Genomic DNA, 23806 nt, shown 5'->3' with positions numbered 1-23806 from the left:
CACAGATCACTGCTGCACAGAGAGGCCACCAGGAGAGAGGCTGTCAGAGGGGGTAATGAAGGAGGCCACGGAAGCCATGCTAGGCAAGAGAGGGCTGATGAGGGGTGAGATACCAGGGGTCTGCCATTTTGAGGCCCACTGAGGCTCGGTTTACAGAAGTGGGGCTCAGGCACCTCCCCTCTCCACCTGCACATGCGTGTACATTTCAGGGCAGAGGTTTTCACACTTACACACGCTTCTCGTGGCGGGCTAATTAAACTGGCCCTCCAGATCCCACGCCAGACTTATTACTTTATAGGACATTGTTCTCATTAATGACTGCCACCAAGTTTTACCCATGACCCTCAGACAACCAGTCTCGAGTCCTGAAGTTGTAGTTTGCCATAAAGAGCTGGGAACAGGGAAGTTTCTGTACGTGGAAGAAAGGGGTTTGGATTCCAGTCCCAAATCTGCCCGGGATCTGTCTGTGTGCCTCGGTGCACTTCCTAAATGACAACAGTGCCACCCGTCCTCCAGACTGCAAACGACGGTGCCATCTCAGGGCCAAGCTCCGTGACCAAGATGCATTTGTCCTCTTGTCCTTACAACCTCTGACACAATCACTGTGCGTGTGCGTGAGAGAGAGAGAGAGAGAGAGAGAGAGAGAGAGAGAGAGAGAGAGAGAGAGAGAGAGAGAGAGAGAATGCCACAGCGGAAGTTAGAGAACCATTCCCAATCATTCCCATTAGCTCTGGGGGTTGAACACAGGCCGGCAGCCTTGGCAGCAGCCACCTTTGCCTGCTGAGCCATACTACTAGCCTAAATTTTATTTAAAATTCCTTTCCTGTTCTAATTTATTTAGTGAATGTGTATGCCACAGGTCTGCGGATGCCTGCAGAGTCCAGAAGAGGGCACTGATTTGCTGAAGCTGAATTATACAGGGCAGATGGCTGTGAGCTAGCTGATGTGGGTACTGGAGCCGATTAGGTCCTCGCAAGAACAGTTAACTGCTGAGCCACCTCTTCAGCAACTCCCTCAGTTTACTATTTTTATTTGTTTGTTTGTTTGTTTAGGCAGACCCAGGAGGCGGCCCTGGGTGGCCTGGAACTTGCTAGTAGACCAGGCTGGCCTCCAGCTGAGAGAGATTCACTTGTCTCCAGCTCTAGACTGGGAAACAAGGCACAGGCCACCGTGCCACGTGTACCCTTTTCTGCATCTACACTCTCTCTTGCTGACCCATCTTCCTGCACCCAGACTGCTGTACTCCCAGTGGTCTCCCTTTCCTTTATCATGTGCTCTAGCTCCGTCTCACACGGCTCGTTTCTCCCCTTCTCACGGGCCCCTTTCTGCCCGTGTTGGCATCTACCCACTCACTCCATATAAACCTGAGAAGCTGAGGTCCCACTCCTGAGCGAGAGCCTCCCCTATTTACTTTTCTGAGCCACGGTGACCTCACTATTTCCCAGGCCTGGGCTTAGGCCCTATCCTTTGCTCCTTCTCATGGGTCTTTGGGAGCCTCTAGTGCTGCTAGCTCTGAGAACCGCTGCTTGAAGAGCGGCTTTGGATACAAAGAGGCTTTGATAAGCTCAAGGGATGAGCTGGACTGCCCGGCAAGCCAAAGCTGGACCACTACCCTGGGCAGGGAGCTGCTCGCGCCCAGGACAGCACAGGTGTCACCAGGTGACCCCAAGTCTCTCTCTGCTTACGGTCTGTGACTCTCTCTACTTGGCAGGGCATGTACAAAGGAAACCTGTTTTCTATTTTCTCTGCAATCCAAAGAACACATTCAATTTCAGATACAGTTCTAAACTTAAATGCAATACTTCTAACAATTGTTTTTTTTTTTTTAATTCCAGCCAAATTTCAAATATAGATTGTGCCAGCAAACCTTTACCAGGCAGTTCTGACAGCAGCAGGGAGAGGGGTCTATTGGTGCCAGCAAACCCTTACCAGGTGGTTCTAACAGAAGTGGAGAGAGGAGTCTGTTGGAACACTGATTTCTGTCCCAAGGGTCATTATAGATGCAGTCTAGAGAGGACAACATGCAACTCCTATACTCACAAACAAGGGGCTGGAGAGATGGCTCAGTGGCTAAGAGCACTGGCTGCTCTTCCAGAGGACCTAGGTTCTATTTTCAGTACCTACATGGAAGGTTACAACTGTCTAAAACTCCAGCAGATTCATGGGCACTGCATGCACATGGTGCAGACATACATGTAGGCAAGTCACGTAAAAATACTAAAAAAAATAAAAATAAAAAAATAAAGACATAAGTCTTTATCTAAACCTCACACAAGGTGATCATCTTAGCTGTATTTTAACCAATTTATGGGACAGAAAAAAGTGAGGGAAAGTTGACCAGACCAAAATGAAGCCCTTAGGTTTGTTTGGAAACAGTGGTGGGACTCGCTATAATTGCTCTGACTGTCTCTGAGACAGAAGCACACAGCTGTGTTGACTAGACTTCCATACACAGCATCTCTAGAGGCAAGCAGCTTCACCAGCTGAGAAAGCACCTCACCAGCCATGTTCCCCTTTATTCAGTTCTGACCCGAGGCCCCACTTTTGTGTATGTCTAAGGATTAAGCATGGGACCCGTGGCTGCACACATTCTAAGCAAGGACTCCATGTCGAGTCAAAGCCCCAGACCTCGCTAGTGCCACCTACGCCATTTAGTGCGACTACAGTGAACCAAGGGACTTGCTCCTTGCACTGTAGATCACCTGTTCTCCAAAGCTGTGGCTTAAGTGGCCTTGAAATCTTCACATGCGCTCTAAGCCTGCTGGGCACGCAGCGGCCAAGAGGGTCCTCAGCACGATGAGCATGTTGAAAACAAACATAGAAAAATCTGCCACCGCTCTGAAAAGCAAAACTGTTTTTTTAATTACTCAGAAAAGAGGTATTTGGAAAAAGAGGACTGGGTGATAAGAAATGCCAGGATGGAACATCTGGACCTCACAGCTGCTGAGCTGCTTCCTTCTTTAGCTTCCGGCAACAAGGAGAGCCTAGGGCTGGGGACAGCTTCCTCAGCAAATTGCTTGCCCTGCAAGCATCAGGAACTGAGTTCCAGTGTGAGAACTTATGTAAAAATAAAAAAAAAAAAAAAAAGCCAAGTGTACGGCAAGGTCTTGTAATCCCAGCAAAGGGAAAGTAGAGAGGAGTGGACAAGGGCTTGCTGGCCTGCCACCTGAAACTAAGAGGCCAGCCCCAGGGGATGAGGGAGAGCCAGCCCTGGGGAGGCAGAGGCAGACAGATCACTCAATTCAAGGCCAGCAAGTTTGCATATTGAGTTCTAGGCCAGTCTCAAACCAAACAAAATCAAATTAAAACCAAAACGATAAAGAAAAACCAAACCATCCCAAACCAACCAAGGTGGGACCACCTGAGGAAGAGCGGCAACAAAGATCCCTCTGGCTTTTTTGTTTGTTTGTTTGCTTGCTTTGTTTTGTTTTGGTTTGGTTTTGGTTTTTCGAGACAGGGTTTCTCTGTAGCTCTGGAGCCTGTCCTGGAACTAGCCCTGGTAGACCAGGCTGGCCGCGAACTCACAGAGATCCACCTGCCTCTGCCTCTGCCTCCCAGCTAGATCCCTCTGGTTTCTATAAGCATAAACACACACACACACACAAGTGTGCACACTTGTACCCACATGTGCGCAAGCGCACACTCGTGCGCACACACGCTCAAGACTAGAGAATGAGAAAGCACTGCAGAAAACACAGGAAATGGCAGATTTTCTTCTGAAGCAGCAGCCTGTTGCTGGCCTGCTATCATCCCCGCCCCGCCCCACCCCCCTGGAGTTCTGTGGGAGGAGCCTGCTATCATCCCCGCCCCCAGGAAGCTGGAGTTCTGTGGGAGGAGCCTGCTATCATCATCCCTGCCCCCAGGAAGCTGGAGTTCTGCTGGAGGATCTGCCAGACTGCTGTGCCGCTGCTGGCTCATTTGTCAGCATCTGATACTCTGATACCTGAGCATTTCCTCCTTACTAGATGCCGGCCTGGAAATCGTCTTGTTTTCCTCTTAACAGAGGTTGGGGCTGGGGGATACCTGGCCTGAAGACAACCAGGACCAGAGTCTGAGCTGACGCTCCCCCAACCTGACAACCCAGAGCCCCAAAGCAGGAGTTCCTGCTGGGCCACACTTGATTATTAAGACAGGCTTTCTGGATCTCCCTCAGTAAGGCGGCCTGCTGGCTGCAAGCTCTGGGCTTTGCCTGAGTCAAGGAGGCTCAGAGCGAGTGCTAAGTGTTTTAAAAGTGTGAAGGGCCAGCTAGGAGAAACAGCTGGCAAGTGGGAGCACCCCACATGAAGAACTCGGTTCTGTCCACTGTGGAATCCTGAATGAAACTGTGTCTGCTCTGAGGAAGTGAGCAGAATGAGGGTGTCCTGTCTGAAGCTTGTCAGGAAGGTGGCCGGAATGGAGCATGCAGTCACATGACTCACAGAGAAAATATATGAAGAAAGGGGAAACCAAGGGTACAGGAGGGGAAAGGGATTTCAAGTCTGAGAGGAAATTCTCCCTCAGAGGCTAGGAATTGTGGGAATGTATCACTACTGTAGGAGGAAAGCAGTATAAGCCTTTAAACTATGTTTCATCTAGTACCTTTAAAGATGTTAAAGAGGAACGTCTGAAACGTAGTAACTTAGGATGGATGCTCAGCCCTGGAACTGACACTGTGGGCCAGATTTCTCACAGTGTTCTGCACTCACCGGTATGTAGTCTCTGGAAGGAGGTCCTTTATCACGTGTGTGGTCGTGTTGCCCACAGTAATGCTAGTGTCTCCGAGATCAACGTTGTAAGCAACGATTTCAGATCCATTATTGCACGGCTCTTCCCAGCTCAGTACAAGGCACACAGAGGGCGAGTCCAGATGGGCGTCGAGGGGCTCCTCCTCCAGGACACACAGCGTTGAGACAGGGTCGGGGGCAGAGGCAGGTGTCTGGCAGTGGACAAGCTCGCTATACGGCCCTGCACCTGCTGGGTTGAAGGCCTGGAAAAAGAAGGGTGTCGCCAGGTCACACCATGGCATGAGCACCTGCCAGACTTCCACGTTAGTCAATTTTAACCATATCACGGCATGAGCTCATGCCAGTGCCTCCATGTTAGCCAATGCTAACTTTTTTGGTGTGTATCTGTGTACATGTGTGTATACATGCATTTCCATGTGGAGGTCAGAGGTCATCCTTAACTGCTCTCCACCTCTGCCCCGATGTCTAGGGTGGCATGTGTACCCTACTGCCTGTGAACACCCAGGAGGTTCCTCAGCTGCCATCTTCCCTATCCTCCAAGCTGCTCAGGTTATATCCAGAGTTCCTGGGAGCACCTGTGTCCCAGTCACCCATGTCCCGTCTATCAGACCATCTGAAGTCACCCTAGCACAACCCCTCCTCTCTAGCCAATGTGACACCCTCTCTGGTCTCGGCACTGGCCCCGCCCCAGAGTCTGGACCTGCAGTGATTAGAAGGATACACTAATGCAGAAGTCAGGACTTCCTTCAGTTTTACATTTTCCTTTATGTGTATGTGGAGGAGTGCATGGCACATGTACAGGTGACCCACGTGGCCAGAGAAGGGAGGTGGACATCCTGGAGCTGGAGCTGGAGCCACAGGTGGCTATGAGCAACCTGACATGGGTGCTGGGAATCGAACTTGGGTTCTCTGGAACAACAGGGGCTTTTAACCACTGTGCCCCCTCCAGGACTTCGGTTTGAATCTTTGATGGCATCCACCTTACCAGGAGAGACAGAGCCCTTTACTACAGAAGCACACAGAGACCCTATCTGAGGCTTGTGAGCTTGCGTCAAAAGCACCCTTAGCACTTGGCTTTCATCACTCACTGTTCTTAATTTCACTGGCTCTGCTGACTTCCTTGCCGGTCCTCACAGACATCTATCTCAGGACCGGTGCCCTTGTGGTTTCTTACGTCCAGAGGCCTTCTTCCTCCCAGACTTCTCTGCAAGCCCTTGCTCGCAACCTGTTTCAGCATCGCCCTCATCACCAGCACAGACAGAGCTTATTCATTTGCGGGCCTGGAACGCCTCTGACAACTCGACCAGAAGCTGATATGGGACATGTTCCATACGTGTTATAAATCACTACGTAAGTGTTATAAAAGTATTATTCTCTTTCAAAGAATAAAATATTTGGCAACTTTCTTATGGCAATAAGAATCTCAGGACTGGAGAGATGGTCTCTGGTTGAAAGTACTAGTTGCTTTTCCAGAGGATCAGGTTTAATTCCCAGCAACCACATCTGCCTGTACTCCAGTTTCGGGAGATCTGATGCCTTCCACTGGCCCCACACATATGTTGGGCTGCACATTTGCCATGCATTGTCATACACATACAGGCACAACACCCATACATATAAAACAATAAGATACTTTTTTCAAAAGAAAAGGAAGTGATAAAAGCCAGTTCTCGATTACGCATGAGTGTGTCAGCACAAGCAACGAAACTAGAGAGACAAATTTGAATTTCTAAGACCTAAAACAAAGCATACAGTTCTTTCCTTGTTAATTAAACAACAGAATTCCCTAAACAAAAGACAGGTTAAGGACATGTGCTTTCATGAACTCCCACAGAAGCTGTGTGGGAAAGTTCTGAGACAATATGGTTTCATCACAACCCCTTGGCCCCTTTTCCCGAGAACTATAGCTTAACAATTATTTGAAGAATCTGTATCTCGAGATTTAATTTAATTTCTGTTCTTTTATAGTACTGAGGACTGAACTCGAAGCCCTGTGCATGCCACAGAGTTTATTTAGATACAAACTTATCACAAGGACTTGAAGAATTGAGACACATGGCAGCAGGGACCCTCTCTGCAGAGGGAGGGAAAGCCCGAGTGTTCCCCCAGTGGTCACATGGGTCAGCAAGGCCGAACCCCGGGATGACTGTCTTACTGTTCTGGTGAAGTGGTGGTAAAGCCACAAACAGAGGAGCAGTTCCCCAACTCTTCCTAAACTCTTTGAGCTAGCTCTGGACTCACGGAGAGCCGCAGGAACACTAGCTTCTGCTCTGCTCTTCCCATGCTTCCCCTAAGGCCCACAGTTACACATCAGAGATAACGATCAAAAGCAGCAGCAGGAGCCGGAAAAGGCAAAGCGGAGCCTGGAAAAAGGCTCAGCGGCTAAGGCACTGCTACACTTCCAGAGGACCCCTGTCAAGTGCCAGGACCCAAATGACAGCTCACAACCAGCTCTAGCTATGGTTCCTCTGCAGGCCTACTTGGGCACTGCATGCATGTGGTACACAAGCATTCAGTCAAACAACCACGCATATAAAAGTAAATAAGTCCAAAAAAAAAAAAAAGACCATCCCAGAAACTATCCCTGGTACAGTGCTGGAAACCGCATAGACCTAACTCAAAGCTCACGCCTTTCCAGCAGTGGTCTTTCTCTACCCGGGGTTCTGCCCGCTGCCCTACTTCCCTCTGGTTGGCTGTGTAGAAGACTCTTTCTTCATTTACACACTTCTGATTCAAACTTTTCAAAGGAAACTTGAAAGCACCTGTTACTGAGCGATACTACGGTTTGATGTACAAATGCCTCTTATGAATATTTACTGGTTATTCATTAGTGTGTGCTCATGGTCGGGGATTGCTGGGGATAAAGGGTAGTTCTAGCACTAACCAAGACACTTAATTAAAATATTCCCAAGGAACAAGACAAAAATTCCTGAGAAAAACAAAAAAAATGTTTTAAATCACTTTTTAGAAAACACTTTTTAGAGAGTTATGGAAAAAAACGGATTCTTTTGGAATGTCAAATATTCAGGGCTGAGTTGACCACACAGTAAGGTCAAGTGGCTGGAATTTGTAATTTCTATGTGGTCCACAGATACCAAGATGTCAGTAAGAAGAGACTTGCTCCTGGTGACATTTCCTCACTAGTTCATGACAAGCACAGACATTTAAAAGCCTGCTTTTACCCCCGGCTGCCAAGGCAGACACACGGGGCGGGGCTATCAAGCAGGCTCTGTCTGATCACTCTGCTCTATGCTCATCACTGTTAAACACAGTCTGAGTGGGAACACCTACCCCACTGGAGAGGGGGGACGTATTAGTAAGGCAGCTGAAGAAGCACTGGGCAGGAGAGCTAACGAGGTAGCAGACAGCTCTGGCTGGAATCCGGCCCTGTCCCATGTGGTACTCAGTGTCCCCTTTCCCAGTGCCTCAGCCTCACTGGCATGAAGACCAGATGACGTGCCGTGGCACAAATTCAGGGACAAAGCATCAATGACGTAACAGCTGGTCCATTCACACAGAAACAAAGGGCACTGCCCCACAAAGGTGTCTAATGAGAAATGTTTAAGATGAAGCAGGCTTCCAAAGTCATGAGCAAAGCCCTGGTTGATGAGGAAAATTAACTTAGAAAGGGATAACAAGGCTAGGGATACTAAGTGCGCGTCTACCACGCCCAAGGCCAAACACAGACAGGGTGACCGTCAGCTTGCCATCTTGGCTTTTTTATCTATGAAATCTACATGAGCTCAGAGACAGGCTGCCTCAAGGGCTGTAGCTCTCCTGGTCATCCTTCCATCCCAAAGAAAACAGTGCCCAAAAAGCCACTATTGACTATGAGAAGTGGAGACCAAGGACCCCACAGTCTTAGGGTGCCGAGAGTCTGCGGAGGGGAAACCCCAGTGAATAAAGTAAAGGCACCTATGACGAGTCGCATTCTTAGGGCAGGCTATGGACCGTGGTGCCCGCGTTACTGTTTGTGCTCCCAGGGTAAAGCTATGATGGTCAATGGGAAATACTCCACCCCTCCAGGGAAACGGCCTCGGGCATGTCTGGGGGAACCAGCGAGGTGGGGAGGCCTGCGTGGTGCTATCCTAGACTGTGTGTGTGCAGAGGAAGCTGAGCCTCACCGCATGTTCACCGCTCTCTGCTTTCTGATTAGATACGATTATGACCAGCTGCTTCGAGGTCCTGCTGCCTCGATTCCCTGCTATGCTGCACTCACTGCGCCTTTAAACTGTAAGCCAGAACACACCCTTCCCTTAAGTCGGCAACAGGAAAGAAAGTGAGGCAGGAGACCAGCTCAAATGACTGAAATAGCTGTTTCTGTGTTTATGGCTCAGTTTAACAGCTGGTGTATATATGAATTTCCTGACTGGGTGCCAGTTCTGAGCTCCTTTCCCACAGAAGTGGGATTCAAATGCATCTTTCATGGAGAACTGGAAGAGTTTCCTGCTGGCTCTAGGTCACTTGTCCAGTGCGCTGGAAAACAGTAAGGAAGATACGCTACTGGGGAGAAGAGCAGAGAAGAATCTGGCTTGATTTTCACATGTTATAACCTCCTAGAAAAGATAAAATCACCGGGTGTGTATGTGTCTGTGTGTGTGTGTTTGTGTATAAAGCTGTGTATATCTGCAGATGTGCCCACTCTCTCTGTGTGTCTGTGTGTGTGGTATGTAGTGTGTGGTATGTTTGTGTGTGTGTGTGTGTGTGTGTGTGTGTGTGTGTGTGTGTGCAGGGGACAGGCCAACATCAGGTGCCTTCCCCTCTGTTCTCCATTTTATTTTCTGAGACAAAGTCTTTTACTGAAAGTGGAGATCACCAGTTTGGCTACTGGTTGTACCGCAAGCTCTCTGAAACCTATCTAGCCTATCCACCCCGAGTGCTGGGGTTCTAGAAAGTACTATAGCACCAAGCTGTTATACGCTGCAGGGACCTGAACTCATGTCTCCATGTCTGTGTGGTAAGCACTGCTCCAAGGGAGCCCTCTCCTAGTCCACAGAGGATTCTTTCTTCTGTGATCCTCCCCTACAGCCTTCAGCTGGTTCCCTGAAACACCTGCCTTCCGGAGCGGTGTCCAGATAGTCACCTACCTGCAGTCTGCAGCAATACTGGGCAGCAGGCAACAGATCCTGGATCTCAAAGCAGGTGTCTGGACCATGGTAAATGAGTTCTAAGGATTCTTCATCTTCACCCCATTCCAGCCTGTACTCGGAGATGTCAGCACCAGGACTCTCAGGGCTCTGCAGGGCACAAGTTTGTTAGTCATTTCACTGAGAGGAAGGGGTGGGGGGGGAGCACGCCCAGGGTCATCCAACACACACAAAGGGAAGGGTGGCACTCAGCTTCCTCTCAGTTCTGACCACTTCCACAACTGGAAGTGATACACCCGATTGTCAATTTTGTGTGTGTGGGTGAAGGCAGAAGCAACAGAAATGGACAGACAGCATGTGTATGACTCACCTCCCACCCCACCAAGACGCATCCGTCAGGCGTGAAGGAGATGCATGGCGCTCTGCACTGCCCAGGGGGCCCTGTGGCGGTGGTGATCTCTGACACGTCGGAGTAGGGGCCATACTGAAAGAGAAGAACACATGTCTCTGCACGTGAGCATGGAAATCTTATAATTGAAAAAAAGGCCAACAACATCCACAGTACAATTTAATAAAAATATCACCTGATGTTATTTGTTCTGGCCACTGGCATCCCCGCTCCCTTTTGATACAAGAGTTTGCCATGTAGCCCCAGTTGGTCTTGGACCCATGAAGCTCCTGCCTCAGTCTCCAGAATGCGGGGATTTACAGGCATTCCCACCATGCCCTCTAGTTACTTGTATTCTCTGTTTTGAAAATCAATACTGCTATAACGTATTTTCAGAATGTCCCTGGGTCTCATGTGACATGACTTTTCTTTATATTGTCAATTAGCCTTTTTTCTCTTTTTAAATAAATTCTGTCAATTAATGAAATGCAAGAATTCTCACAGAGCTCAGCAGTACACACCACCGAGGCTTGGGAGCCGTGGGCATTAGCTGACTCTTTCACTTTTCTGCCCTTCTCTGACACTCTTTGTAGGCCACCTACTCCTCATTCCCAAGCCCCCGCAGGTCTCTTAGAGAACCCCTCACTCTGCCACCTCACAGAAACAAAAGGACAGTCCCTCTGTAGATCTACATAGACACATCCTCTCAGCTTCTGACTCCCAATACCAGACGCATGAGACAGAAGGAGGAGGCAGAGACTTGGGGAGTTTTCAGAGGAATCAAAAAATTAAGCTGCCTCCTCAGACCCCACCCACTTTGTCTAGAGAGCTAAGCAACTCAAGGCACAGACAATATGCTAGAATGCTTTCTGGGGTGTGTATACACTCATGTGTGTACAGTACCTGTGTGAACGTGTGGAGGATGGGAGACAACCTCTGCTTCTACCTTGTTTTCTAAGTCAGGACTGGACCTCACTAAGTAGGCTAGGCTGGCTGGCCAGCAAGCCCCAGGTATCCTCCTCTTCTACCTTCTCAGTGTCGAGAGCACAAGTGTGCTGCTCCCCCATGCCTAGCTGTCGAAAATGGAGGGTTTGGGCTCTAACTCAGCGTGTGCAAAAGCTCTCCTGACTCACTTTGCCTAACTCCCCTAGAGAACTTTCACTGAGGGAAGCAGAACCTTTGTAGTGCCGGGCCCGTAGGAAGCTGTGACAACATTGCTTCTCAAATAGGATCTTACTATACAGTGTGGCGGCTGTTGGCAGGGGGCACACACTCCTGAGGAACTTCAGGGGGCTGAAGAGGTATGCCTACTCCAGTTATGGGGGTAACCGCACACTCACCCCACCATCATTCAGAGCCCGCACTCGGAAGCGATACACAGTCCCAGGAAGCAGGTTGCCAACTGTGCACTCCAGTTCGGGCCCATGGTACACCTCGGAAGCTACGTCTTCAGGCTCTGTCATCTCCACGCTGTACTCAGAGACCTCGCAGCCACTCTCAGATGCAGGGACGTCTGAGGATGAAAAAATGGTTTCCTCTTTGAGCACTGTTTCTGGATTTCTATTTTTTTTAAGTTTGTTTTATTTTTACGGTTTTGTGTGTGTGTGTGTGTGTGTGTGTGTGTGTGTGTGTGTGTGTGTGTGTGTGTGTTTGGGCCTGCATGTATGCGCATGCACCGTGTGCAGATGGTGCGGAGGCCAGGAGAGGGCAGTGAAGCCTCTGAAACTGGAGCTATGTGTGCCTCTGAGACTATGTGGGTGCTGGGAACTGAGCCTGGGTCCCCTGCTCTAGCAGCAAGTGCTGTCTTAGCCACCGGACCATTTCCTCAGCCTGAAGTTTTTGGTTTTCAGTTGACAGAGTTACATTTGATTTTCTATAAATATTTTCCAAAATATGTAGGTGGTGTGTCCTTTGAGTTTCTATTCCAAGAGGAGCCTCCCTATTAAAGAAATGAAAAAGCTCCTGAATGATCCCAGCCATCCAAAGCAGGTAAGTTTAAACAGGTTTGGTCATATTAAATAGGAATAATGAGCACTAGGAAAACCATCACACTTAAATAAAGGAAAGGGAAGGAATAAGGGAAGAAAAAAATCTTTCTAATGCCAGATGTCATGACAAGTCTATGGGACCCCAAACTGTCTGCTAGTGCTCTACATATTTACACTGGTAGTGTGCACACACTGGAGTGAACACTGTGGAGAACCAGGACCCACCAAGAAACCTTTGAGCCATTTCTGGTTTAATCTCTACATTTTACACATGTTGAACAATCCCTGAACAAGGCAGGCTGATGGAGGAGAGTTATCTGTCTATGTTTCTTTCATTGGTTAATTAATAAAGAAAACTGCCTTGGCCCTTTAAGAGACAGAGAGTTAGGTAGGTGGAGTAGACAGAACAGAATTGTGGGAACAAGGAAGTAGAGTTGGGGAGACGCTTCAGGCATTCGCCATAGTGAGTCTCCATGCTGCTCCTCTCCGAGATGGACGCAGGTTAAGATCTCTCCTGGTAAGCCACACCTCGTGGTGCTACCCAGATTACTAAATATGGGTTAAAGGAAGATGTGAGAATTAACTAATAAGAGGCTGAAACTATGGGCCAGGCAGTGTTTTAAAAGAATACAGTTTCCGTGTAATTATTTCGGGTGTAAAGCTAGCCGGCGGCGGGTGGCAGCCCGCCGCTTCACACTACAGCAGGCTATTCTGGGATTACCTCTAGAAAAGTAACCTCTGAAAGGTGGAGTAGCAACAGTGTGTGTAGAACCCCAGGAATGGGAGCATGAGCAAAAGGGTGTGGGGTGAGGGGAACCCGAGGTGCAGGTACAGAGAACACAGCTATGCTAGCAGGGGTACAGCTTTAGAAGGAAGCCCTGGAGCCGAGTGACAAAGCATGGTGTCTTTACTTCCCACTGTCCTGGTCGATGGCCACACGAAGGTTTATTCACTCACCCCACTCTAAGTGGACTTCTTTGTGTTTTGGTCTACCCAAAACCCTCGGCGGTCGGCACTGACCTGGCGCAAGGCTTAGTGTGCGAACAGGGAGACTTTCAGAACACTGTGGGAGAAACACCGGAGAGACCATTGCTTAGTTACTGTGAACTGCTCATGCCTTACCTACCAGGCTAAGTCTATCCAAAAAGGAATTACACACTAGACGTGTGTGCCTGTCATGTATCAAACTCTTCAGGAGGGTCCACGCCTGTCTACATGTGTGCCGGTTATGACAAGAGCGGCTCCCTCTGACATCGCATTGCTAGGATGGCGCCCTAAGCTCGCTTATTTTCCTTTACGTCAACATTAGAAGGAGCCTTCATGAGGATGCGAGAGAACACAAAACAACAACTGGATAAAATGAAGAACGGCACCTTAAATGGACAGCCAGTCACAGAAACGGCAGAGGACGGTCAAAGGGAGCACTCGTCCACCAAGCCCGACTTTCATGGTAGTTCTGTAAACCCTAAAATAACTAGGTCTCCCTTTGGTGGGATCTGGCTGTGTCAGGCTGGTGGTAAAAAAGCTCACCATCTTACAAGAATCAAAGAAACAGGGTGCAGCCAGGCAGCTCCAGTTCTTTCCAGAGCAGTGATGGATGGGAAGTGGACTCTATGCCGTCAAGTAACACATATGCTGCCCCGCAAAGCCCCTCACGTGGGGGTGTCCCTGAAGCCCTGCAGCTGTGGTCTGGATACACTCCAACAGCGACATTCTGAGAAGTCCCGCACAGGAGAAGAGTGTTCTGACTGGGCTTTTGGAACTGCTATGCTAGGCATGCATGCGTGCATGCGAGTGTGTGTAAAATTCAGAAACATGTTAGACAGGGCAAGCCTTATATTCAATAATCAATCTGCTGCCGGGTGACTAGGTCATCTCTCTTTCTCATCATATGGTTTCAAATCATCTACGGTGAAAACACTTTGAACACAGTGCCTCTTTTATGAGTCTCAACACCACACCCACACTCATTTCAAGAGTACTCTGCATGCATTCACTGTATTGTATGGAACCTCTGAGCACTGTGTGTGGCAGAAACCGAGTCTCCTGACATGCCACCTGGTTGGTCTGCATTCATACAGACAGAGACGAGACATGGCTGCTACCACAGACCAACATGGGAAATTAACCAACAATATTGCTTTTACAACAGTCTCCCAGCAGGTGGCAGTAAAGGACCTGCACGGCTCTGCAGTAAAGGAACTGCTACACGTTTGTTCAGCTGTTACTGCCACGTCCGTCCTGTTACACACTGATTGACCAACCTGACTGTGCCCACCGGTGCTGATGCAGCAGACCCGCAGTCTGTACAAAGTGCCTGGCTTCAAGTGGGTAAAGATATACTCCGTAGCAGAGCCGCTGTAGGCCACTTCCCACTGGCCAGCTGTGAAACGAGACGCGTGTAAGTTAGAAACAGCATCTGGGGCAGAACACCAAGCGGCTTCCACAGAAGCCCAGCACCACCTGGCACTAATATACACACGGCCATTTTTTATGGCCACTGTGATGTTGCTGACCATGAGGTTGCGAGAGGTCGCGATGTGGGAAGCCATATGCCATGGGCGTTAGCACAGGAGGCGGGTACTAAGACAGTGCTGAGCAGCAGTGAATGCCATGGTGAGGCGGCCACAGGCCCAGCTATGCATGTGCTGCCCACAGGTGCTTCAGTCGGGCCAACTGCACCTTTACAGACCAGGGCTTCTGGGAAGGTAGCTGTGCTCAAGGAGCCCACCTAGGAAGATGAGCCCAACGCTGAGGAGTCAGAGGTGGAGCACTCGGAGTGACTCAGGTTGTCTCAGTGGTGCTAGGACTGACGGGAGTAGATGGAGTGGCTGGGGGTGCCACTAGGCTGATGCCCCTTGGGGAGAAGCACCTAGAAGCGATCCCACCACTGCCTGCTTCAGCATCAGGCTGCAGGGATGTCTTCTCTCGTGTGGTTTCCAGCTGAGCGCTCTGCACAGCCCTTCCATCCACTATCTGTTTCAGTGAAAATACACTCGCCCTGTTCTACGGTGTTTTATACAGTAACGTCCACAAATTGCTTCAGCTGGCTATTACGGTAGACTTTATCCTTCCCTACCTTGTGGTCCTGCATCATATTACATCAGAGTTAGGACAAAGCTCCGCGGGAACTTTAGACAGCGGTGCTTGAGTTACGGGCGGACAGCCTACACTGACGAACAGCTGGGACAATGAGATATGGAAAGCTCTATTAATTACTCCCATGCACAGCCAGCAGCTGGTGCTAAGGTAAAATAACACCCACTCTTGCACTGACTCAGCACCGCGGGAGCTGGACGACGGGAAGCAGACTTAGACTTTCTCCATAAGCAACTGGGAGACACTGACTTCTCTCCCAGCCTTACTGTAAACACTTGGTGTGCTCTTCAGTGCAGAAACTGATTCCGTGTTAAGAACGGCTGTGCCCATCTTCTAGAATTTCCTATTTTCAGCTTAGACAGTACCTGACAGGCTTTAGAAAAAGACAGCAACGAAACAGCTTCCGGTGGGTGTGGGGCACAGACCGAAAGCAGAGTCACTTGGTCCCAGGGACCCGGGTCCTCTCTTTGGTCACAGGCACACACACTTTAAAGAAGTACTGATCACAGCAGCCTTACTGGGAAAGTAAGGCTAGGTTTTAGAGTTTTGACAGCTCTATCTTTGTCTATTGAAGCCCAATGAGTTTTATTAGAAAGACAGGCAAGAGCATTTCCAGGGCTCTAAAGATTTTCCTTTCTGGCACTGTCCCTCTTCAATTATGACTTCTGTGTGTGGTGGGGGTGCACGCTCATGTTCATGTATGTCAGCGCGCATGGGGGTCCTCACAGGACAACCTTGTGGAGTTGGAGCATGGGTTCCAGGGACTGAACTCAGGTCACTAGACGTGGCGGCAAGCCCCATGGCTCCATTTTAATCCTGCTGATGGGAATTCTAACTCCAGGGCCACAGTGGAGACCAAATGCTATCGAAGTCTGAGGCCCATTACTGGCCACACTATGACGTGGCCGCCACTGGACCTGGCAGGGTGCCAGAGAGACCACTTCTGACCCTCCGCCCACAATTTTCAGAAGCGCGACAGGTTAGGGGAGGAAGAGCTTATTTATCCTGTAGCTTATAATTGACACAAAAAACAGAAAACAAAACAACCCAGCATGCCAAAAATGAACTTCAAGCACAATGAACTGTGGCATCTGAAAACTGTGATGTACTCAGGGGTACAGTTTGGGGTAGAGGGCTTGCTGGCAGCGCTTGAAGAAAAACTAACTCAAGATCAAACTCTAGTGAGAGGGAGGGGAGGATATATATATATATATCATATATCATAGATAGATGGTAGGTTGACAGGTAGATAGGTAGATAGATGACAGATAGATAGATAGATAGATAGATAGATAGATAGATAGATAGATAGATAGATAGAGACAGACATATATAGCTTGACCACACTACTGGCTGTATATCATAGAACTAAAGGCTGCTGTCTGCTGGTATAAAAAGGGTCTGACCACATCAGGACAAGAATTCAAGGGTGTGAATGCACTGTATAAAAGTTCCTGAAGTGTCACCTTCAGAAGTTCCATCTGTGATCTCTAGCAGATACTTCAGGATTTCTGAGCCGCCACTGTCCTTTGGAGCATCTGGAGAGTAGGCAAACACCATCAGTGAGGGGAGGACAGGACGGAACTGATAAACATCATCACAGAGAACCAAAGAATCTACTGCTACATGCCCTTCAGTCTGGACCAGACCAAAAGGCACAACTCCTTATGATCATGACCCCTTCCCCTTTAATTTTTTTTCTTGAGATAGCATCTCATACTTTAGGCTGGTCCCAAAGTTTCGGCAATCCTCCTGCCTCAGCACCCCACCCGGTTATCATGAGATGCCCCACTTCCCACACTGGCTCCTCAGTGTCAAGAAGCTGTGACTTTTATCAGGCTTCTTTCTATTTAAGGTTGCTGAAATGCAGAACGGAGTGTAAGAGTTAGCATTTATTTAGTGAGACATGTGCAAAACTAGGCAAGCAGAATGAGTTCCAGAACAACGAGTTTACTCTGGGGAATCCAGAGGTGACTCTAAGATTTGGTGACTTTTATGTAAAGTTGAAATGTTCAGATATTAGTCGTGTTTTATTATTTTTACTTTATATATTTTATGAGCAAGCAGATATTTCTGAAAAATGATAAGGGGAGAGAAAAGAAAACTGCACTGACAAAATAAATAAAATTTGGAATTGAATAAATTCACTTCGTCACACTTTCTCCCAAATCAACTTTCTATCCCTACCATGGAGCCTGGATCAACATGTTACCAGGCAGCGTGGAACCAGAGCTCTGTCAATTACCAGAGTCCCCTAAGTCACCCTGGATAAATGGACACAGACTCTGCCTGCAAGAGCTTTGTTTTTTGAGTATGGAAACATGAGGCAGAAAAATTTTGCCAAACTGTGAAGAATTCAATTCATGTCTGTCAGCAGCCTGCCACCTCTACATCCGTGGTCATGCGGGAGACTTTGCAAGGCCTGGACTTTCCTCACATGGTCTGAGGAAGCTCACTTTCCCAGATCACTGCACTACTCCGAGATTTCCATGGTGACAAACCCAGCATAGAGTTGAGGAGAAGGAGGGAGCATGCGGCGGGACAGGCTCCCTGGAGGAAGGACCCACAAGCAGCCCCAAGTCCCCCACCTGCTCTTGACCATACTTGTCCTCCAAGCAGAGGGGCCTCAAGAGTTCTCTGATAACTCAGGACAGTGCACTTGAACTTGGCTCCAGCGATGTCCTGTGTTCTAAACTGCACCCCATATACAGGACCTTTAGGACTCTACATTTTCCTGTTTGCCTTTCACTTGCTATTTATACATATCCTTACATGATGCTGGTGCAAAGCACAGACATCTTAACCACTTCACATGTAATCACAAATGTTTCAACCACACGGTAAGGAACATGCATGTCCCTGAAGTGACCCGCACCACAGAGATGAACTTCAATGTCCTCCCAGGCTGTATCTCAGCCCTAAGTGAGAAGATCCTGAAGCTCAGGCTGCAGGCTACAGAACAAACAACACAAACTTTTTCCTCTTTCATTACAGCACTTTACATGTTAAAAATTACATATCTAAATTTGAAATCCAATCTCGGTATTAATTTAAAAATAGTATTCCTATTCAATTTTAAGGTGAGTCATTAAAGAATGAATTATCTAATTATGAATCCTCAGATTCAAATCAACAATGCATTTATAAAGGGAGGAAAACTGTAACAGGAAAATTATGAAATAAATGAGACACTCTTAAAACTGTTCATTTAAATAGTCCACTAAAGTCTGGCCATACATTAAAATCCCATGGCCTCCTCCAGTCCTCAGGGTGCTTCTCACACGTGTGTAACACATGCATGACGCTCCCACATACGATATTGTGTGCTTGTGTTTGATTTGTCACTACTGAAATGAAGATGAGTCAAAAAGGAAAAGCAGCAGCGGAGGCAGAAAACGTACCCCACTTGACACTGAAGCCATGCGATGTGACTGGCCCTTTAATGAGCGGCCTGGTCGGAGGTCCAGGTCGGTCAGGACTGGTCGTACAAACCAGGACTTCACTTGGGCAGCTTCTCCCTTCCATGTTAGAAGCAGTCAGCTGTAACACGGCCAAGAGAAGAGCAGGACATGTAAGTTACAGGCTCCAGCAATGTCGACAGTGACTCTGAGACAGCAAGGCCAGACATGGCGATGGATGCTCAGCCATCCATCCATCCATCCATCCATCCATCCATCCATCCATCATCCATCCATCCATCCATCATCCATCCATCCATCCATCCTCCCTCCATCCATCCATCCAGCCACCCACCCACCCACCCAGCCACCCACCCACTGACTCAGCCACCTACCAGCTAGCCACCCAGCCAGCCACCCAGCCAGTGCTTGCTTTCTTCAGACTGTCGGGTTGCCATCATTCATGTTGCTGATATTTTGTTATTAACAATTAAAACTAAAACTATAAAGTAGTTTTAGCTAAGGATATTTGTATATCCTTATAGGAAGAAATATAAGCCTAGAGTAATGGTGCATGCCCATGATCCTAGCATGTGGGAGGTTGAATCCATTCTAGGCTATGTAGCAAGTTCCAGGCAATTTTGAAATAGAGTAAGGCAATGTTTCAATAAAGGAGGGGGAAGAGGAGGCTGTAGTGGATGTATATATAAAATCAGAATGTTTCCACCTATTTTGTGCTGTTTGATGAAAAGAAAACATAGGTAAGTCAGACAAAAACTTTACTTATAGAAGAGTCAAGCAGTGCCATCTGGTGGAGAATAGCAGCAGTACAGCTATGATCTGGGAGCCAACATTGGTATTTTTAGCATACCCAAAACAATTATATTCCTCAAATAGTCAGTCTCAACACTCCGCTTGATAATTTGACAAATACCTGGGTGACTACATGCCAAATTAAATTACTTTGCCCTAAAATTAGAGAAGCGAGGGTGGAGAATCCTCAGGGCATACGAGGAAGCAGAGTACTGTGCACAGGACCAAGAGAGGATGCTGCAGGACAGGAGGACGCACTGCATGAGCAACGCAAAGCAGCTTCACATTTGCGGCTCTGACACAGATCCCTGCTGTGACATTAGTGGTGGCTTTTTATAGGCCCGTGGCTCTCCACCTGTGGGTCAAATGATGCTTGAACAGGGGTCGCCTATCAGATATCCTGCATATTAGGCATTTACATTGTGATTCATAACAGTAGCAGGATTACAGCTATTGAGTAGCAATAAAAGTAATTGTTTGGTTGGAGGTCACCACCACATGAGGAGCTGTATTAAAAGGTTGAGAACCTCCGGGCTAAGCTGAGGAAGGGGTGGGAAATGGGAGAGAAGACTAAAATGGGAGGAATGGTCAGAGGGCAGAGCATGCGAGGACAGCACAGGAAAGGAGTGCATGGGCAGGGAGGCTAGAGACATACAGTGTCAGGAGTCACCAATGAGGGTGGGGACACACAGAGTCAGGAGTCGCCAGTGAGGGCGGGGACACACAGTGTCAGGAGTCGCCAATGAGGGTGGGGACACACAGCGTCAGGAGTCACCAATGAGGGTGGGGACACACAGCGTCAGGAGTCGCCAGTGAGGGTGGGGACATACAGTGTCAGGAGTCACCAGTGAGGGTGGGGACATACAGTGTCAGGAGTCACCAGTGAGGGTGGGGACATACAGTGTCAGGAGTCACCAATGAGGGCGGGGACACACAGCGTCAGGAGTCACCAGTGAGGGTGGGGACACACAGCTTCAGGAGTCGCCAGTGAGGGCGGGGACACAGCGTCAGGCTAGGGTCTTTCTGGGTGCACACCTGCCCTCACTGTAACTGCATCTTCTCGCATGGTTTTCTGACTAGAGAGTGCGCCCGCTCCTTTGAAGGTGCCGCCCACAGTAGCCCTTCTTGACTCAGACTCCACTGGAAACGTAAGTGGGGAAACACTAAAACGTCAGAGTCAGCGCCGAGGCGGTGAGACTCACCCTGAACTTGTACTGTGTGCTTCTTTTGAGATTTTTCACGGTACAGGTCAGATCTTCTCCACTGTACTTCGGGTGGAAATGGTTATCCTGAAAAGGCAAAGGCAGAAAGACATCAGAATCTTCATACCCACACCTCGAATTCCGAAGGACCCAGGACTTTTTACTGAGGCTTCCTATCCCTACCATGAGCCCTGAGGCTGGCAGCCATAGCTAAGGGGAGGATCAGTCATGGCATGGACAGCTTTCTAACTTAAATTTAGGTCTCATTTGACACACGGCAGTGTAGCCTGGCTCTGGCCAACTGTATCATGACAAAGCAGTAAGCATGTGACGTATTTTTATTTAACAATTAATTTATCATGAGAAAAGCCTGCTGTCAGGGAGGCAGACACCGCTGCGCCATAGCAGGCAGGCAGGGCTCCTGAGCTACAGCACTCGCTTCTTGCTAGCGGTGAAAGCAAGGCTTAGATGGCGAAGGACATACTCCTTCAGGATAGACCTTACCACAGTAGGCAAATATACTGAATTCAATCCACAGTGTTCTCTACCCTCTCTTCTTCCTTCCCTCCCTCCCTGAGGGACAATGGTCTTTCACCCTGTGAAGATTTGTCTCTTGTGCTTGTTTAATAAAATGCTGACTGGGCAGTAGCCAGGCAGGAAGTATAGGCAGGGTGACCAGAACAGGAGAATTCTGGGAAGAAGAAAGGGTCAGTCTGCAGTTGTCACCCAGACACAGAGGAAGCAAGATGAGAATGCCTCACTGATAAAAGGTACCAAGCCAGTGGCTAACACAGACAAGAATTATGGGTTAATGTAAGTTATTAGAGTTAATAAAAAGCCTGAGTTAATAGGCCAACCAGTTTATAATTAATGTAGGCCTCTGTCTGTTTTTGGAACTGAACAGCTGGGGGGCCAGGCGGGACAGAAACCTCTGTCAACACTCCCTTCCTCTCCCTTCCTCCCTCCCTCCCTCCCTCCCTCCCTCCCTCCATCCATCCAAGGCAATGTCTGTGCATCAGGCTCCCTTCAGGCTCGCGGGAATCAGTCCCGCTAAAAGACATACAGAGCCTGGTCTGCAAGATAGTGGCATATAAGCTACAGAAGGCCACTGCAAACAGAAAGCCCTACACACCGAGAAGGAGAAGGCATGCCATGTGGGCCGTGAAGGCACAGAAAGGCAAGAGGCAGGCTGCTGGAGCCCCGAGACGCTGTTACGGGATACAAGTTGGTGGCTCTTGGGATTTAAGCGTCATAAAATCAAAAACTCCTTTAGTCCGCAGCCACACATCCCGCATAAACTACAGAACACATCTACCACCGCAGAGAGTTCCACATGGCCGAGACTGTCCAGAGGGTTCAGGCAAGGGCTATTCTGGGAGGATATTTGCTGAGATGTGAGAGGAGACCCAAAGGAAACCAGGAAAGTGAGAAAGGCATCTTCAAGGAGCCCCCGAAGGAGAACACAGGAAATGCAAGTCCACAAGGCCAGGGCACAGTGGGATAAGGAACAAGGACAGTGACAAAACCCAAGCACACAGGCCAGTGGGGTTGAGCATTAGGAGAGCTGTGGCCCCTCTGCAAACAGGTGTCTGGGTGGCCTGGGCTCTGTGACAGAGACCACAGAACACCTGAGTGATGTTGGGGCATAGCTGGGGCCACTGCAATCATTCAGAGCAAGGGGAAGGCTGCCTAGGAGGCTTTCTTAGCTGTGGAGATGGTGAACAGCTGTTAGATTTCTGGATAATCTGAAGGACAGTTTAAGAAGGTTTGCTGGTTGGTTGTATCTGGGGTCATAGGGTGACTCCAGCAGAAAGGCCAGCAGCCATGTGCTGAGCTGGGAAGGACAACTGGACCCGCATAGCAATGACAGTAGTGACAGAAATGAAGAGCAGCCTTGAGTTTGGCCGTAAGATGTCATGATGCTTTGCAGGTGTAGAGCAAGCAAGACTCACGTTTTCATCCTCCTGGATGTCCAGGGTGTACGTAATCACTTCCTCCGGCGAGCAGCCTTCAGGCCTGGACCACTGCAGAGTGATCCAGGTGACGCCAGCTCGGACGAGCCTGGGTGCTGAGGGCATCTGTGGGATGTTTCCCAGTGTATAGCACACCACCTCCTGGCTGTAACCACTGCAGAGATGAACAGACGACACCTGAGGACTGTGTCAGGGGTCCTGGTGCTTTAAAGGAGGAGGCATGCCTCTATCCAGCCACTGGCGTGTAGGGGAAAAGTGTCCTGTACATAGGACGTTTCCCATCGCAGCTTTCAACTGTCTTCTTGTGCCCCTAGAATCTGCATTTTATGAAAGCACGCCAAGCTAAGAAAACAGGCTTATGTTCTTATTCCCTCAAAGGCACAGCATGGCAGCATATTCATCAAGGTTAGAGCAGCGGCTACCGAGAGACTTTGGATGACTGGGTACAAACAAGTCACGGTGTTGAAGGAACATGAGTTTTACAAACAAGTTTTCAAAGTCTGTGGTGCTTCTAATTCCCTTCAGAATTCCTGAATCGTATAAGCTTGTATCATTCCAACTTTTCTGGTCAGGACACCCTTAAGCTTGGCTGCTTTCTAGGCACTGGAAGCAGTTCTGAGACCTCAGTGATGTTAAAGGCTGGGGCCGCTAAGCGCTTACTTAGTCCCTAAGGTGCAGTCATGGAACGAAAAGATTTTCCCCTTGATCAACAGTTACATGGCAAGAACTGAAACATGGTCTCTTTTCAAAGCCCCTTAATCAATGGGCTCCTTGGTCAGGTCCCTTCTTCCCTTCCTCCTGCAGCCTGGAGACACCTGCAGACAAGGCAGCCTGGGTTTTCTCTGATTCTATACTTGACGATAACGGTTGCTAAGTAGAACTTTCTTTGTATTAGCAACAGTTGCACAGATGAAAAGGGAAGACCTGCGGGACAGTGATACAGACCAAGGACTAGGTGTTGGGTGGGGACAAGGGGAGGGCGCCCTTTACAGAGTTCTACTGCTTCCTTCCCCTTGGTCCCTGGGACCACTAGTGGGCTGAGTAAAGGCCCGTGTGTTGTGTGTTGTTCCTTCTCCCTCCTTAGGACTTCCCCTCAGAATTGCTCAGTGTGGAGGCAGCTTCCTCAAACCTTCA

The 23806-nt window shown here is 48.8% G+C and overlaps 1 protein-coding gene across 1 annotated transcript in view; it reads right to left on the bottom strand.

Moving 5' to 3' along the window:
- Fndc3b (fibronectin type III domain containing 3B) overlaps window positions 1-23806 on the bottom strand; it is a 301266-nt gene that overhangs the window by 39055 nt on the left and 238405 nt on the right. The window contains 10 exon segments of the mRNA XM_038347774.2: window positions 4686-4966; window positions 9812-9961; window positions 10182-10295; window positions 11540-11712; window positions 13145-13250; window positions 14452-14570; window positions 16753-16824; window positions 18688-18826; window positions 20700-20786; window positions 22652-22826. Of these exon segments, the coding sequence (XP_038203702.1) occupies window positions 4686-4966; window positions 9812-9961; window positions 10182-10295; window positions 11540-11712; window positions 13145-13250; window positions 14452-14570; window positions 16753-16824; window positions 18688-18826; window positions 20700-20786; window positions 22652-22826 (1416 nt within the window).

Source organism: Arvicola amphibius, chromosome 11 (assembly GCF_903992535.2).
Source record: "Arvicola amphibius chromosome 11, mArvAmp1.2, whole genome shotgun sequence".
NCBI classification, from domain to species: Eukaryota; Metazoa; Chordata; class Mammalia; order Rodentia; family Cricetidae; genus Arvicola; species Arvicola amphibius.
This window is presented reverse-complemented; position numbering and strand designations above follow the sequence as displayed.